Here is a 15,356-nt window from a genome sequence, read left to right on the forward strand (position 1 = left end):
GCCTAAATGTTTTTATTTTCTAGGCTGGCATGTCAGGCAATTCGACAGTTACACCCAGAAGCTATTGCTGCCATCCAGAGCAAGGTTCTGTTCAGTAAAGCAGAAGAGCAGTTGCTGAGTACAGTGAGCTCTGTAAGTACTAAAGGTGTATTGCAGTTGGTGTGAAAGCTATTGTGCTGTACTAACTGAGTTTTTTTCTTTTGTTTACAATCTTTTATTAAAGATATAAAGAGGTGGTACAGGAGTATAAGACCCCTTTCACACTGGGGCGTTTTTCAGGCACTTTAGAGCCCTTTCACACTGGGGCGGTTTGCAGGCGCTATTGCGCTAATAATAGCGCCTGCAAACCGACCCGAAAGTGCCGCTACTTTCATTCCAGTGTGAAAGTCCCGAGGGCTTTCAAACTGGAGCGATGCGCTGGCAGGACGGTAAAAAAAGTCCTGCCAGCAACATCTACGGAGCGGTGTGTATAACACTCCTTTGCCGCTCCTGCCCATTGAAATCAATGGGACGGCGCGGCTATACCGCCGGCAAAGCGCCTCTGTAGAGGCGCTTTGCGGTGGTATTTAACCCTTTCTCGGCCGCTAGTGGGGGGTAAAACCGCCCCGCTAGCGGCTGCATACCGACAGTAAAACGCCGCTAATAATAGCTGCGTTTTACCGCCAACGCCGCCCCCGCCCCAGTGTGAAAGGGCCTCATCTGCAATCCCAATGTGAAAGACCAAGTGCTTTCACACTGGGGCGCTGCGCTGGCAGGACGTCAAAAAAAGTCCTGCAAGCAGCTTCTTTGCAGTGCTTTCGTGTTTTTTTTTCCACCGGGCTGGGTGCACCAATGGCCCAAGCCCTTTCACACTGCCAGCGCCCGAAAAACTCCTGAAAAACGCCCCAGTGTGAAAGGGGTCCGAAGCAGCGCTTTACCAGTGTTTTTCGGGCGCTGGCAGTGTGAAAGGGCTCGGGCTTTCACATTGGGATTGCAGATGAGGCTTCTTTCAGGCGCTTCTTTTAACGCTAAAGCGCCTGAAAAACGCCCCAGTGTAAAAGGGGTCTAACACATAGTAATAACAGCGTGAAATCTTGAAGTATAAATTGCTGAGATTCAGCTCCTAGAAAAATAACCCTATAGAAACACTTGCTACAGTCAGTAAACTTTGTACGGAACAGCGCGGTGATGTCATGGACTGCCATAATTCAGAGTAAAGGAAGTAACTGCTTAGTAGAATCCACATGAAAGGGAGAAAATCTTGAATATCATGTGGCCTAAGGGGAGTTATTAAATATAGTGTAATGCTCAGACCAAGGGGACCATTTTTTTTGTCATAGTAGGATACAGAATGGTAGAGGGTGTGATCTACAGTGGGGACGGAAAGTATTCAGACCCCCTTAAATTTTTCACTCTTTGTTATATTGCAGCCATTTGCTAAAATCATTTAAGTTCATTTTTTTCCTCATTAATGTACACACAGCACCCCATATTGACAGAAAAACACAAAATTGTTGCCATTTTTGCAGATTTATTAAAAAAGAAAAACTGAAATATCACATGGTCCTAAGTATTCAGACCCTTTCCTCAGTAGTTAGTAGACGCACCCTTTTGATCTAATACAGCCACGAGTCTTTTTGGGAAAGATGCAACAAGTTTTTCACACCTGGATTTGGGGATCCTCTGCCATTCCTCCTTGCAGATCCTCTCCAGTTCTGTCACGTTGGATGGTAAACATTGGTGGACAGCCATTTTTAGGTCTCTCCGGAGATGCTCAGTTGGGTTTAAGTCAGGGCTCTGGCTCAAGAACAGTCACGGAGTTGTTGTGAAGCCACTCCTTCATTATTTTAGCTGTGTGCTTAGGGTCATTGTCTTATTGGAAGGTAAACCTTCAGCCCAGTCTGAGGTCCTGAGCACTCTGGAGAAGGTTTTTGTCCAGGATATCCCTGTACTTGGCCACATTTATCTTTCCCTCGATTGCAACCAGTCGTACTGTCCCTGCAGCTGAAAAACACCACTACAGCATGATGCTGCCACCACCATGCTTCACTGTTGGGACTGTATAGGACAGGTGATGAGCAGTGCCTGGTTTTCTCCACACATACCGCTTAGAATAAAGGCCAAAAAGTTCTATCTTTAGAATCTTATTTCTCACCATCTTGGAGTCCTGCAGGTGTTTTTTTTTTTTTTCTTTTAGCAAACTTCATGCAGGCTTTCATGTGTCTTGCACTGAGGAGAGGCTTCCGTAGGTCCACTCTGCCATAAAGCCCCAACTGGTGGAGAGCTGCAGTGATGGTTGACTTTCTACAACTTTCTCCCATCTCCCGACTGCATCTCTGGAGCTCAGCCACAGTGATCTTTGGGTTCTTCTTTACCTCTCTCACCAAGGCTCTTCTCCCCCGATAGTTCAGTTTGGCTGGATGGCCAGCTCTAGGAAGGGTTCTGGTCGTCCCAAACGTCTTCCATTTAAGGATTATGGAGGCCACTGTGCTCTTAGGAACCTTAAGTGCAGCAGAAATTTTTTTTTTTTACCCTGGCCAGATCTGTGCCTTGCCACAATTCTGTCTCTGAGCTCTTCAGGCAGTTGCTCTGACATGCACTGTGAGCTGTAAGATCTTCTATAGACAGCTGTGTGGCTTTCCTAATCAAGTCCAATCAGTATAATCAAACACAGCTGGACTCAAATGAAGGTATAAAACCATTTTAAGGATGATCAGAAGAAATGGACAGCACCTGAGTTAAATATGAGTGTCACAGCAAAGGGTCTAAATACTTAGGACCATGTGATATTTCAGTTTTTCTTTTTATTAGTAAATGTGCAAAAATGTCAACATTTCTATGTTTTTCTGTCAATATGGGGTGCTGTGTGTACATTAACGAGGAAAAAACATGAACTTAAATGATTTTAGCAAATGGCTGCATTATAACAAAGAGTGAAAAATTTAAGGGGGTCTGAATACTTTCCGTCCCCACTGTATCTTCAACTCTATGGCATCAATGCGGAATTTAACTTGTGAGAGGGGTACATATTGAGTTTACCAATGAAGCGCGATCGCCCAATGGATGGCAACACAAATTGTATGGATCAATCTCAAATCTATAGTAGAAACCTCCAGGATTGGGGCGAATAATAGACATTGTGATAGGGTAAGGGACAGTTGAGCATCTGCTATTTTGGAGGTAAATGAATCAAGCTTTCTCCAAATTGGAGCCAATGTGTGAGCATTCTCAGAAAAGACAGCGGGAAAAATGTGTGGATTTTCACAGGGGTTTGATACCATGAAGTTTCAGTGCTGTTTCTCTAATGTTAAGTGACCCTGTACAGTTATTCCAATTCAAGGTACCCTGCTCCAGTGAGCATTCCGATTCCCACTTGACTATAAGGGAGGAGATCTGATTGTTTAAATTAGTTTATAGTTCAGAGAGGAGACCTTTGCACCTGGGGTTGTGTAAACAAATCTGTTCGTACATAGATGGTTTTGACGGTGTATCCCCTGTATAGAAATGCTTAATTTGTATGCAATGGAATATTTCCTTGTTAGGAATAAGGTACGTGGTTGGAGTTCGTCCACCAGGCAAAATCAGTCAGTTTAGTAAGGCCCGGGGAGAAAAGCTGGATCTCCTAGAAAGGTTGCCTGTGGAGGAGCTTGGGATGATAGACCAAATTTGACGTATAACTTTTCCAAAGATGGAATGATTGTGCTACTAAAGAATTTAGGGGTTGTAAATTTGAGATTGCAACGCCCTTTGACCACAACAGTCCAGGTAGAAAATAGGGGTGGATTGAGTCAGATTCAAATTTAACCCAGGGAACCTTGGGTTAAATTTATGCCACTGGGCTAATTGTGTGAACCTGGAGGCCAGATGATAATGCCATAAGTTTGGGGCGCTCAGGCCTCCAGCGGTGATGGAGGAGTATAGCACCTTCTTAGAAAATCTGGGGGGAGCGTTGGCCCATATAAAGTTATTTAAATCATGCTAGAAGGAGAGAAATGTTTTAGTGATTTTAATGGGGAGAACACTGAAAAGATATAACCGTTTTGGGTAAAATGGTCTTTTTTTGCTGCAGTTATTCTGCCCAAAAAAGAATATGGTAAGATTTCCATACTTTTAGGGCTTGTCTGAGTTTGGCAATCCATAGGGGGGTAGTTTTTAAGAAATAATGTAGGTTTGGAGTAAGGTGAATCCCAGGATATGATAGGGAGGTTTGAGACCACAGAAATTCAAAGGAGTTTTTAAGTGCTTGAAAACTTCTGGTATGTTGATGGGCATCCCTGTGGATTTTGTGAGATTAATGGTGAGGCCCGATAGGATTGAAAATTTGCGTAGAGTTTGTAACAGATTGGGTAGAGAAATGGTAGGGTTTGTGATAAAAGCATATCGTCCGCATACATATTGATTTTATATTGGGCTCCAGCTTTATGATAACCTGTTATATCTAGGAGTTTGAGACTAGCTGCCGCCAGCGGTTCCATAGCGAGTGCAAATAAGGGGGAAGTGAGCACCCCTGTCTAGTACCTTTTTTGTCCACTTTAAAGAAATCAGTTACAGCCTGAGATTCAGATTCTTGTTTGCGGATTGGTATACAAAGCCTCAAAGACATGGAAGAACTCCCCCTGAAATCAAGGTGTTGTAAAATAGCTGCTAAATATTCCCAAGTGACGCTTTTAAATGCCTTATGTATGTCTAAGCTCAATAAGAGTAGGGTGGATGAAGTTCTGTTAGAGTCCTGAATTATATTTGTGGCCAATTTGATGATGTCCGTAATTTGGCGATCTGATATAAAGCACAATTGATACAGGGAAATTGGAGAAGAAATTACAGCCGCCAACCTGTTTGCTAAAAGTCTACTAAATATTTTTAAGTCATTATTTATGATGGAGATAGACTGAAAATTTGAGGGTTCAGAGTAATCTTTGATAGGTTTAGGGAGTAAGGACATATTTGCCAAAAGCATTTCATGTGGAAAGTGTCCTTCTAAGATGAAACTAAAGAAGACAATTTGGGGGCTAATTGATCCACAAATTGTTTGTAGTACATTGCCGAGTACCCATCCGGACCTGGTGCTGATCCTGCTTTAAGGGATTTAATGATATTTTTAACTTCCTTCTCTGAGTTTAGAGAGAGTTTAGCGATTCTAGTTGTGATGAGGATAAGGTGGGGTGGGAGATACCAGCCAACAAGGAAAAGGATGTAGGGGGTATAGTGGAGGTTGGTGCGGAGAGAAGTTTTGTGTAAAAAATTTTGAAAAATTAAGAGATTTCTGAACGGTGAGATGCTATATGGCCTGATGGGGTGCGTAACTTATATACATGGGCTAGTTTGAGTGTTTGATTTAGTTTCATGGCAAACATTGAATTACCACTGAGGAGGTATTTGGCTTTAGACCAGCATAGGGATTTTTTCCGTTTTTGAAAGAGGAGGGAGTCCAGCTCCGTTTTTTTTGTAGAGATATGTGAGAGATTTATAGGGTCTTGAATATGATGGGTTTTATATAATTTTTCTAACTCCTGGGTAAGTGAGAGAATGTTCTTCCATCTATCCTTATTGTGATCAGAGGCTAATTTTAGAAGACTTCCACACAATACAATATCTGGTGTGTATTCATCTATGTATGTGCTAACAATTTATTGAGTGCTGGGATCTGAAATTAGCATCTCATTAATCCTCCACGAGTATGGGGTGTTGGCAAGGCCTATCATGGAGGTTGGAAAAGTAGCTATGTGGTGGTCTGACCAGGAACAAACATGAATAGAGGTCTCTTGAGCGTTCGCTAGAATAATGGGGATGCAAAAAAGGTAATCTAATCTGTCATGTGGGTGTGATTAATGAGTGTAATCATGTGCACGCACGTTCAAAGCTCTCCAGGAATCGATAAGTTGGTTGGAATTAAGTTGTGTACACATCAGTTTAGGGAAAGCGCCCGAGTGAGCGGTAGACTTGATCCTATCTAACGCAGGCTGTGAGACCAGGTAAAAGTCACCTCCTAGAATTTTCTATGTGTGGAATGGTACTTTTTGTAAAATGTTAAAGAAGTTTCGAAAGAAGGTGGATTGTCCTTCATTGGGGGCATAAATGCTAATTGAGTTTTACTTTATAGAGCTCACAGCCCACACTGGAGACCTTTCAGGATTTATTGACCAAACATCCAGATGTTTTCTATATGTCACGTACAGCTAAGTCCCTGCAGGTCCATTGGCAGCTTATGAAGCAATACTATCTTCTGGAGGACCAGACAGGTAAATACCCCATGTTTCTATCAGTGTAACTAATGTATAGTTTTCTGCTGACCCAGAAATAATCAGTTTTTCTTTTAATGTCCTAGTTCAACCATTACCCAAAGGAGATCAAGTGCTAAACTTTTCTGACGCAGAAGATATGCTGGATGACACCAAACTTAGGTAAGAAATATTTTTATTGGTGAAATTTTATCACAGCTCAATTGCACTTGAACTGATACTGACTGTTTTAGTCAAGGTTTTGTCTGCTATTTTTATTATACTGTCAGCTCGGGCATTTGTATTTGCTATTAGACATGTGCAAATCGAAATTCGTAACAAATCGAAATTCGGCCGAATTTTGCATCTTTCGGACATTCGGATGCATCTGAATAAAGAAATAACAAATTTCAACTAATACGAAAGAAATGATAGCGAATATAACAAATGAATTCAACATGATTTGGTACTTCGTTAAAGATCTAATGAAACAAAAGGTCAACTCAAAGTAAATCTTACAGTCCAATCAGCTGATTAATTTTGTGCTGAAGGTTGGATTACTGGCAAAGTGCATTCCTGAGAACTGAGTGAGAAGGGTGTTGTGTTGTATTTGAGCAGAGGAGAAGAGATATTGTCATTGTGTGTGTTAATAGATTCAATAAACAAACGACCTTCCAAGCTACGAATCATTATCGCGAATCAATATACATAAATATCGAATTTCAACTAATATGAAAGAAATTATAGCGGTTATAACGAATTCGACATGATTCGAGATTCAGTAAAACTAATATCGACACTCTACGAATAATAACAAATTATCCAAAAATGAATTAACGTAACATAACAAATATAACAAAACGAAATTAAGTATTTTACGAATGACAATGAACCAAAATGAAACAAAATTTCCTGTTGTGCACAAGTCTATTTGCTATTCTTTAGTGCATCATGTACTTTTAGTATTCTGTAAAATCTTCTGTTTTTTTTTTTAATTGTAGAGACACCCGAGATGAAGTTTTAGAACATGGTGAGTGATACTGGCTCTTTCAACTGGTGCTGCTTTTACCTACACACATTTTTATTTCAGTTAAATTTGAGTGATCTGTTGCTATTTTAGAGCTGACAGTAGCCGACCGTCGTCAGAAAAGAGAGATCCGTCAGCTGGAGCAAGAGCTACATAGGTGGCAGGTTCTTGTGGACAGCATTACTGGTGAGATGTTTATGTGTTTTTTACTTTTTGTTTTTTGGGGTTTTTTTTTTCTAGACTTGATAGAAAAATTAACACAATGTAAGTCTGTAGTTTAGTAGAAAAACTAGGTAGAGCTGAAAACCTCATGCCATCAGCTCTTGGCAAACATTTTCAGAAATAGGGAGTCAAAGGTAAAGAATGTGGTTTTTTTGTTTTGTTTTTTTGCTAATAATTCTTGTTTTCATAAATGTATTTTGTTTATAATCTAAGAATTTTGTTTACTTGAGATTCAGTCCTTTCTAGAGGATTTTAAAGCAGGTAATCCTATTTACAGCCTGCTATTTGTGGAATAGTATAAGGGATCATCTGAGGAATGTGTTGATTTTTTTTTTTTTTTTTTTTTTCCTAAATTGGTCCTAAGATCTTTTGGGTCCAGGAGGACAATGGAACCTGTGAAGTCATGCATCTCAAAACTAGCAGAAAGAGCCCCATTTGATATTGTCTCAATGCTTGACAAAGGGGGACAAACCCTTAAAACGCATTGCCTGGGTTATCACCTTACGCAGGAAGCGAGCAGAGACAATACTAAGCTGGGCTCTTGCTGGTTGCAGAGAGCTCCAGCATGGAATGCAGCACAGGTGTGAGTGCGTGTCATCCTTCCTAAAGTAAATTAGAAGTGAAGGAGTGGACTGTAACATCTTGCATTATCTGTTAGCCCCGGTGATTGCTTATCCCTTCCTGTGTACTGGCTACTTACAAGCTTTCCTTGTGTTGACCTGTGAGTGCATCGCTACTGTGTTTGTATGTTTAAATAAAGGTGTTTATTGCACCAGATCTATGTGCTTGGGTTTTGTTCCAATGTGCTTTTTGCAATGTAAACTACAGATGTGTAAAGCTTCTTTATAGTTTATTGGCTAAACTGAACTTTGTTTTTTAGGAATGAGCTCTCCAGACTTTGATACTCAAACACTGGCAGTATTACGAGGGCGCATGGTGCGGTATTTGATGAGATCTCGGGAGGTACTGTAACTATCTTAATGTTTTCATGTACACTAATGTCTGTACTTCTATAGCCTTGCAAAACAAATGTTTATTTTTCTTACTAGATAACACTTGGGAGAGCCACAAAGGACAACCAGATTGATGTGGACCTGTCACTGGAAGGCCCAGCTTGGAAGATTTCCCGTAAGCAGGGTTAGTACCGACCACTGCGCTGTGGATTTATATCGTTTATATAATAAGATTGGCATATGTTTTAACAGTTGCTATATATTCTGATTAAAAAAAATGGGCATGGGGGTTTACAGTTTTAAATTACCTTTTAACCACTTGCCGATGGGCCACATACGTCATACATATGGCCTGTACCTCACCTGACCTTGAGTGGTTATACTGGGGAGCCCAGAATTGCAGCCAGCAATTCTGCTAGCTGTCCGTAGAGTTGATGGGGGCTCTTCTGGTCCCCTATCAACTCTATGGTCTGAGAAACCAGAAATGACGAGTAAATAACAAAATACAATTTTTTTTTTTAATGCCCCCTGTGCTCGCGTGCAAAGGTGAACACACGGGTCGGTCACCACAAACATCAGATCGAGAGCAATAATTCTAGCACCAGACCTCCTATGTAAATCTAAAGTGGTGACCTGGTAAAGGCTTGTAATGGATAATATAATTTACATAGTTTGTTGCTGTTGCACGGGCATGCACAATTTTAAAGCATGATATGTTGGTTATCTATTTACTCGGCATAGCATCATCTTTTATATTTTACCAAACAGTTGGGTATTCTATTGTGTTTTTTGTGCATTCATTAAAGTGTATTTATTCCAAAAAAAATTGTGTTAGAAAAACTCGCTGCGCAAATAATGTGACATAAAAAATTGCAACGCTCACCATTTTATTCTCTGGAGCCTCTGCTTTAGAAAATTAATTATGCTTGTGGGTTCTAAGAAGGTTTTTAGCAAAAAATACAGATTTTTACATGTATGTGACAAGTGTTAGAAAAATGCCTGGTCATCAAGTGGTTAAAGCAAGACTTCACCCAAAAGGAGAAGTTCCACTTTAAATCCTCCACCCCCTCCCCTCTCCTCTCCCATTATTGGCATGCCCCCCACAGTCTTCTGGGGCACGTCATGGGTCCATTCACATTGGCCATTCACAAAAGGTAGCGCGACTTGGACAAGCTCAGTGGGCAGCCGGCTACGAAACCAAAAGCAGCACAGCTTGCTGCCTAGTTAGGATGCCAGTGCCAGGAACCTGAAGGCTAGAGAAGAACTAGCCCAGGTGAGGACAGAGCTGGATCCCTGGACAGGTGAGTATCTTTTTATTAAAAGTCAGCAGCTACAGGATTTGTACCAGCTGACTTTTAATTTTTTACATTTTTCCCCAAACTGAACAACCGCTTTAAGCTGAGTTTTAAGGATATTACAGCATGCCTTTTACAAAATCTTGCCTATTTGAATAATGATTTAATGTCGTAATCGTTCTCTCCTAATAGTATAGTATTTTATGTTCTCTAATATATCTTTATTTTTTTTTCCTCAATTAAGGGGTCATCAAACTAAAAAACAATGGAGACTTTTTCATAGCAAATGAGGGCAGACGAGCTCTGTACATTGATGGTCGGCCTGTGCTACCAGGAAACAAGTGGAAGCTAAGTCATAACTCTGTAGTGGAGGTAGGTTTCTTTTAATTAAGAGTTAGAGAAACTCCAGCCAATTGCAGAAAAATGAAAACTCCGCAGCCACAAATGCTGTACTATAGTGTACAGTGCGTGAAGCCAGCCGTGTCTTCCTCCCGGCTCACACCTGGCTCCCCACTGCGCATGTACAAGCCGCGCTGCGCTTTCTGAATCATATGCCGCCTTCTGGAGCCTGTGGATATCCTGTGGGGGGATTGGTTAGCACAAACATCCACTCAAATCTCCTTGGCTTCAGTCGGTTAATGTATTTAAATCTGCTAGTACATCTAATACTCTCCTCCGCAGACTGACAATGCTACTGTCCAAAGCTTCTCCTGTTCTCCTTCATCCAGAGTGGAGGCACTCTAATACAGGAGGTGTGATACTGGCCAGATCACCAGGTAAAAACAGAGGAGGGAAAAAAGCCACCACATCTAAGGATTAATAAGCTGCAATATTTAAAAAAAAAATTGGGTTTAACTGCTTGCCGACCAGCCTCCGCAGTTATACTGCGGCAGAATGGCTCGGCTGCGCAAATTGCCATACCGGTACAGCAGCGGTCCCTTTTTAATGGCTATAGTAGGCGTGCTCCCGAGGCGATGCGCATAGTCAGCGGCCACTATGTCTGCCGGCCATCAGCGATTGCTTCACAGAGTGCCAGAACGGGGGTCTGTTCTGATAGGGAAGTAGAGAGAGATCTGTTCCTAGTAATCGGGAACAGCGATCTCTCTACTCCATCAGTCTACTCCCCCCACAGTTAGAAACACCTCCCTAGGGAACTCTTAACCCCTTGATCGCCCCCCTTCCCTGCAAGTGTCATTTATACAGTAATCAACTATTTTTATATATATATATATATATATATATATATATATATATATATATATATATATATATATATATATATATATATATACATACACACGATGATTGGTTTGCGCAAAAGTTATAGCATCGCTGTATAAATGTCACTGGTCCCAAAAAAGTGTCAAGTGTCCAATCTGTCAGCCGCAATGTCGCAGTCCCACTAAAAATCGCTGATCAATGGCATCGCTGGTAAAAAAAAAAAATGTTAAAAATAAATAATAAAAATGGCATAAATATATATTTTGTAGATGCTATAACTTTTGCGCAAACCAATCATCGTGTGTATATAGAGATCTATCTATCTATCTATCTATCTATCTATCTATCTATCTATCTATATATATATATATATATATATATATATATATATATATATATATATATATATATATATATATATATATATATATATATATATATATATATATATATATCTCGATAGATATAGATTGAGCAAGATCAATACATCATAGTAAGAGTAAATATTTCCTTCACCCTTTCCAATATACACCCCCTTCCTTCAAAAAAAAAATATATATATATATATATTAATGCATGAGTCCACTTTCACTCCCAAGGGTAAGAGCAGGCAGATGCCCCACATTCCCAGATTAGAATCCACACATGTTAGTTTACATCACTTATTCATTTAAAAAATTGCCAGCTAATTAGACACCGTGGATGTACTGTTCATCCAACTACCCCACACTTTATCAAACTTATGTAGTATAGACTTGTATAAGGGGGCGGCCTTGTTAACAAGAGCCTTCCATGCTGAAATAGTCGGAGGGGCAGACTTTTTCCATGAAAGCGCTATTAGCTTCCTGGCATAATAAAGTAAAAGTGTCAACAAAGTACGTGTCACTCTTCTCTTCCACCAAACATTTTGAATAGTCACACAATTCCAGAATATATGTAGAAAATCTGCATTGGATGAGGTGCACCACCAGCAACAGGGCAACTGGGTAGGGAATATTACAGCTAATCTGGCTGGAGTAAGTTAGATGCGATGTAAAAAATAGGATTGTTATAACGGCTTACCTGTAAAATCCTTTTCTTTGAAGTACATCATGGGACACAGAGCCATAGTAGTTACTATGTGGGTTATAGGCCACCTTCAGGTGATGGACACTGGCATGCCCTAAATTAAAAAGTGCACTCCCTATATAACCCCTCCCACTGGTGGGAGTACCTCAGTTTTGTAGCAAAGCAATACACATGTATACCAAAGTAGGGAGGGACCGCTGTGTACCTATTTACAGGTAAGCTGTTATAAAAATCCTATTTTCTTATCGTACATCACGGGACACAGAGCCATAGTAGTTACTATGTGGGATGTCCCATAGCAATGCCAACTGAAGGGAGGGAGACACAACAAAAAGTAGGGCACCGAGAGACTAGAGGACTCATACTGCAGCCTGCAGTACACTGCGCCCACAGGCGATATCCTCATGATCTTTTACATCTACTTGATAGAATCTGGTAAATGTATGGACTGAAGACCAAGTTGCGGCCTTGCAGATCTAAGCCATGGAGGCTTGGTGATGCACTGCCCAAGAAGCACTAACAGCCCTGGTGGAGTGCGCTTTAATATAAAAAGGAGGAATTTTCCTCTTTTAAACCATAAGATTGAACAATCACTTGACTAATCCATTTAGAAATAGAGATTTAGACGCTGCTTGTCCTCTTTTAGGACCTTCTGGCAACACAAACAAAACATCTGTTTTACAAATCTGAGCGGACACTTTCAAATAGACCTTGACCGGTCTCACCACATCAAGAGAATGCAGTGACCTCTTCCACAGAATGAGGTTCTGGAAAAAATGAAGGCAGAACAATAACCTGGTTTAAATGAAAACCTGACATTACCTTCGGTAGGAATTTAGGATGAGGCCACATTGCAACCTTATCCTTATGAATAATCAAATATGGCTCTTTACAAGGAAGAGCAGCCAACTCTAATACTCTTCCTGCAGAAGATATGGCAACCAAGAAAATTATTTTTCCTTGTCAAGAGGACCAAGGGAATATCTCATATTGGCTCAAAAGGCTGCTTCTGTAAAACCGACGGGACTAAATTTAAGTCCCAAGGGTTCAGGGGAGACCTGACTGGAGGACTAATCCGCGTTACCCCCTGAATAAAGTTATGAACCAGAGAGTGTAAAGCAAGTGGTTGTTGAAAAAACACTGATAAAGCCGACATCTGGCCTTGACAGTACTCAAGGCCAGCTTTATTTCTAATCCTGTCTGTAGGAATTTAAGGATCCTACCTATGACATAGTTCCTGGGGTACCAACCCCTGGATTTACACCAGGAGACATATGCCTGCCAGACTCTATAGTATATGACTCTGGAGGCTGGCTTCCTAGCATTAACCAAGTAGAAACTACTGAAGCTAACAGCCCACGGTCTTTTAGAATATGGGCACTAAATTTAGCGTTTGTAAGGTAGGATGGAATACCGGACCTTGCGAGAGAAGGTCTGGCCATAGTGGTAGGGTCCAAGGGTCCCCTACCGCCATTTTTACGGTCTTGGCAAACCAAGATCTTCTGGGCCACAAGAATCACCTCCTTCTTTTCTTGCTTGATCCTGTGAGAAGGCGCGGAAGCAGCAGAACTGGAGGGAACTCATAGATGAGTGAAAAACTGATCCCACGAAAAAAAACAAGGTATCTGTTCCGTATGCCATCGGATCCCTTGTCCTTGACACAGAGTTGTCGATCTTGTTGTTGAACCTGGATGCAAACAGATCCACGTCCAGAACTCCCCATTTTTGCCATATTGACAGAAAGATGTTGAGGTGAAGGGACCGTTCTCCTGGGAACAATTGTTGGCGACTCAAGTAGTCCGCCTGCCAATTCTCTCTTCCTGGAATGAAAATTGCTGATAGGCAAGGAATGTTGTTTTCCCAATTCACCTCTCTCTGGGCTGCATGACTTCTCGTGCCCCCTTGGTGATTGATATGGGCCACTGCTGTGACGTTGTCGGATTGTATCCTGACAGGACAATTCCGTAGTCTGAGCGTCCAGGGCTCCAGGGCCAGGCGTACTGCCCGAATCTCTAGAATATTGATGGGCAAGGTCATCTCTGAATAAGACCATTTCCCCATGGACAGACGCTTCCTACTGGACTGCTCTCCAGCCCAGAAGGCTGGCATCTGTTGTTACCACTTTCCAGGTAACTGGTAGAAAGGATTTTCCTATTTGAAGATTTTTTGATATAAACCGCCAGTTGAGGCTCTGACGCACCTTGGGGGACCAACGCTTTGGGAATTCCAGAGCTTGGACCTTCTTGTTCCAAGACAGGATACTGTTTTGCAGCAGTCTTGAATGAAACTGCGCATAATGAACGGCCTTGAAAGAAGTCACCATCTTTCCCAACAATTTCATGCGAAGTCAAATAGAAGGATTCTTCTTTGTTTTGATCAACTGAATCAGTTCCCTTATGGAACTGATCCTTTCCTGGGGCAAAAACACTTTCTTCTGAGCTGTATCTATGATCAGCCCCAAGTACTGCAATCTCCTTGATGGTTTTAAGGAGGATTTTTCTAGGTTGAGGATCCAACCTAGGTATTCCAGGTAGCTGACTGTTGTGACCAAACTTTGGTTTTAAGCAGGCTACTGATTGATCTATCAAGAGTAGATCGTCTATGTAGGCTAGTATCGTTATACCTTGAGCCCCTAACCTGGCTAAAGGAGGAGCCAGGACCTTTGTAAACACTTGATGTGCAGTAGCTAGACTGAAGGCAGAGCTACAAACTGGAATGAAGATTTTTTTTACCTTGAAGTGTAGAAATTTCTGGTGAGCGGGGAAAATCGGCACATGGAACAAAGCATGCTTGATGTCGATTTGATGCCAGAAGTTCTTCCCCCTGTAGGATGGAGACTACTGATCGGATTGACTCCATGCGAAAAGAACGGATATTCAAAAAACGGTTTAGATCTTGGAGATCTAAAATGGGTCTGACATCCTTGTTTTGGCTTTGGAACCGTGAAAAGGTTTGAACTAAAACCCCAATCCTTGCTCTTCCAAGGGGACCACCGATATCACTCTTTGAGACAAGAGATCTTAAGCTAGAAAGAGAGACTTCTTTTTTCACTGGATCTCTGAGAACATTTGATCTGAGAACGAGGAGACAGGAACCCTCGGAACTCTAGTTTGTAACCTAGAGAAATTGAGGAAGCCACCCATCTGTCTTGACATTGTTCCTGCCAGACCCTTAAACTGTGGAAGCCTTCCCCCCCACTCTTGAGCAAGCGGGGGTGCCCCTTCATAAAGAGGCTTTAGTATTTTGTTTTGTGGGTTTCCTCCCCCAGGTCCTCTTTTGGCCCTGGGACTGACCCTGACGTTTACCTCATGAACCTGACGGAGGAGGCCTCATGACTGCCTAGAGGCTAATGGCACCGGAGAAGAAGCACGTT

General features: G+C 41.6%; 1 protein-coding gene across 2 annotated transcripts in view; it reads left to right on the forward strand.

The window, feature by feature from the left end:
* Positions 1–15,356, forward strand: part of MCRS1 (microspherule protein 1) — a 34,992-nt gene that overhangs the window by 14,390 nt on the left and 5,246 nt on the right. For both annotated transcript variants that reach the window (XM_073614021.1, XM_073614020.1), the window contains exons 5-12: positions 24–132; positions 6,080–6,218; positions 6,305–6,380; positions 7,199–7,227; positions 7,318–7,410; positions 8,327–8,409; positions 8,496–8,583; positions 9,939–10,066. In XM_073614021.1, the coding sequence (XP_073470122.1) occupies positions 24–132; positions 6,080–6,218; positions 6,305–6,380; positions 7,199–7,227; positions 7,318–7,410; positions 8,327–8,409; positions 8,496–8,583; positions 9,939–10,066 (745 nt within the window). The remainder of the gene's footprint in view (positions 1–23; positions 133–6,079; positions 6,219–6,304; positions 6,381–7,198; positions 7,228–7,317; positions 7,411–8,326; positions 8,410–8,495; positions 8,584–9,938; positions 10,067–15,356) is intronic.

The sequence above is a fragment of the Aquarana catesbeiana genome, linkage group LG02 (assembly GCF_042186555.1).
Source record: "Aquarana catesbeiana isolate 2022-GZ linkage group LG02, ASM4218655v1, whole genome shotgun sequence".
Taxonomy (NCBI): domain Eukaryota; kingdom Metazoa; phylum Chordata; class Amphibia; order Anura; family Ranidae; genus Aquarana; species Aquarana catesbeiana.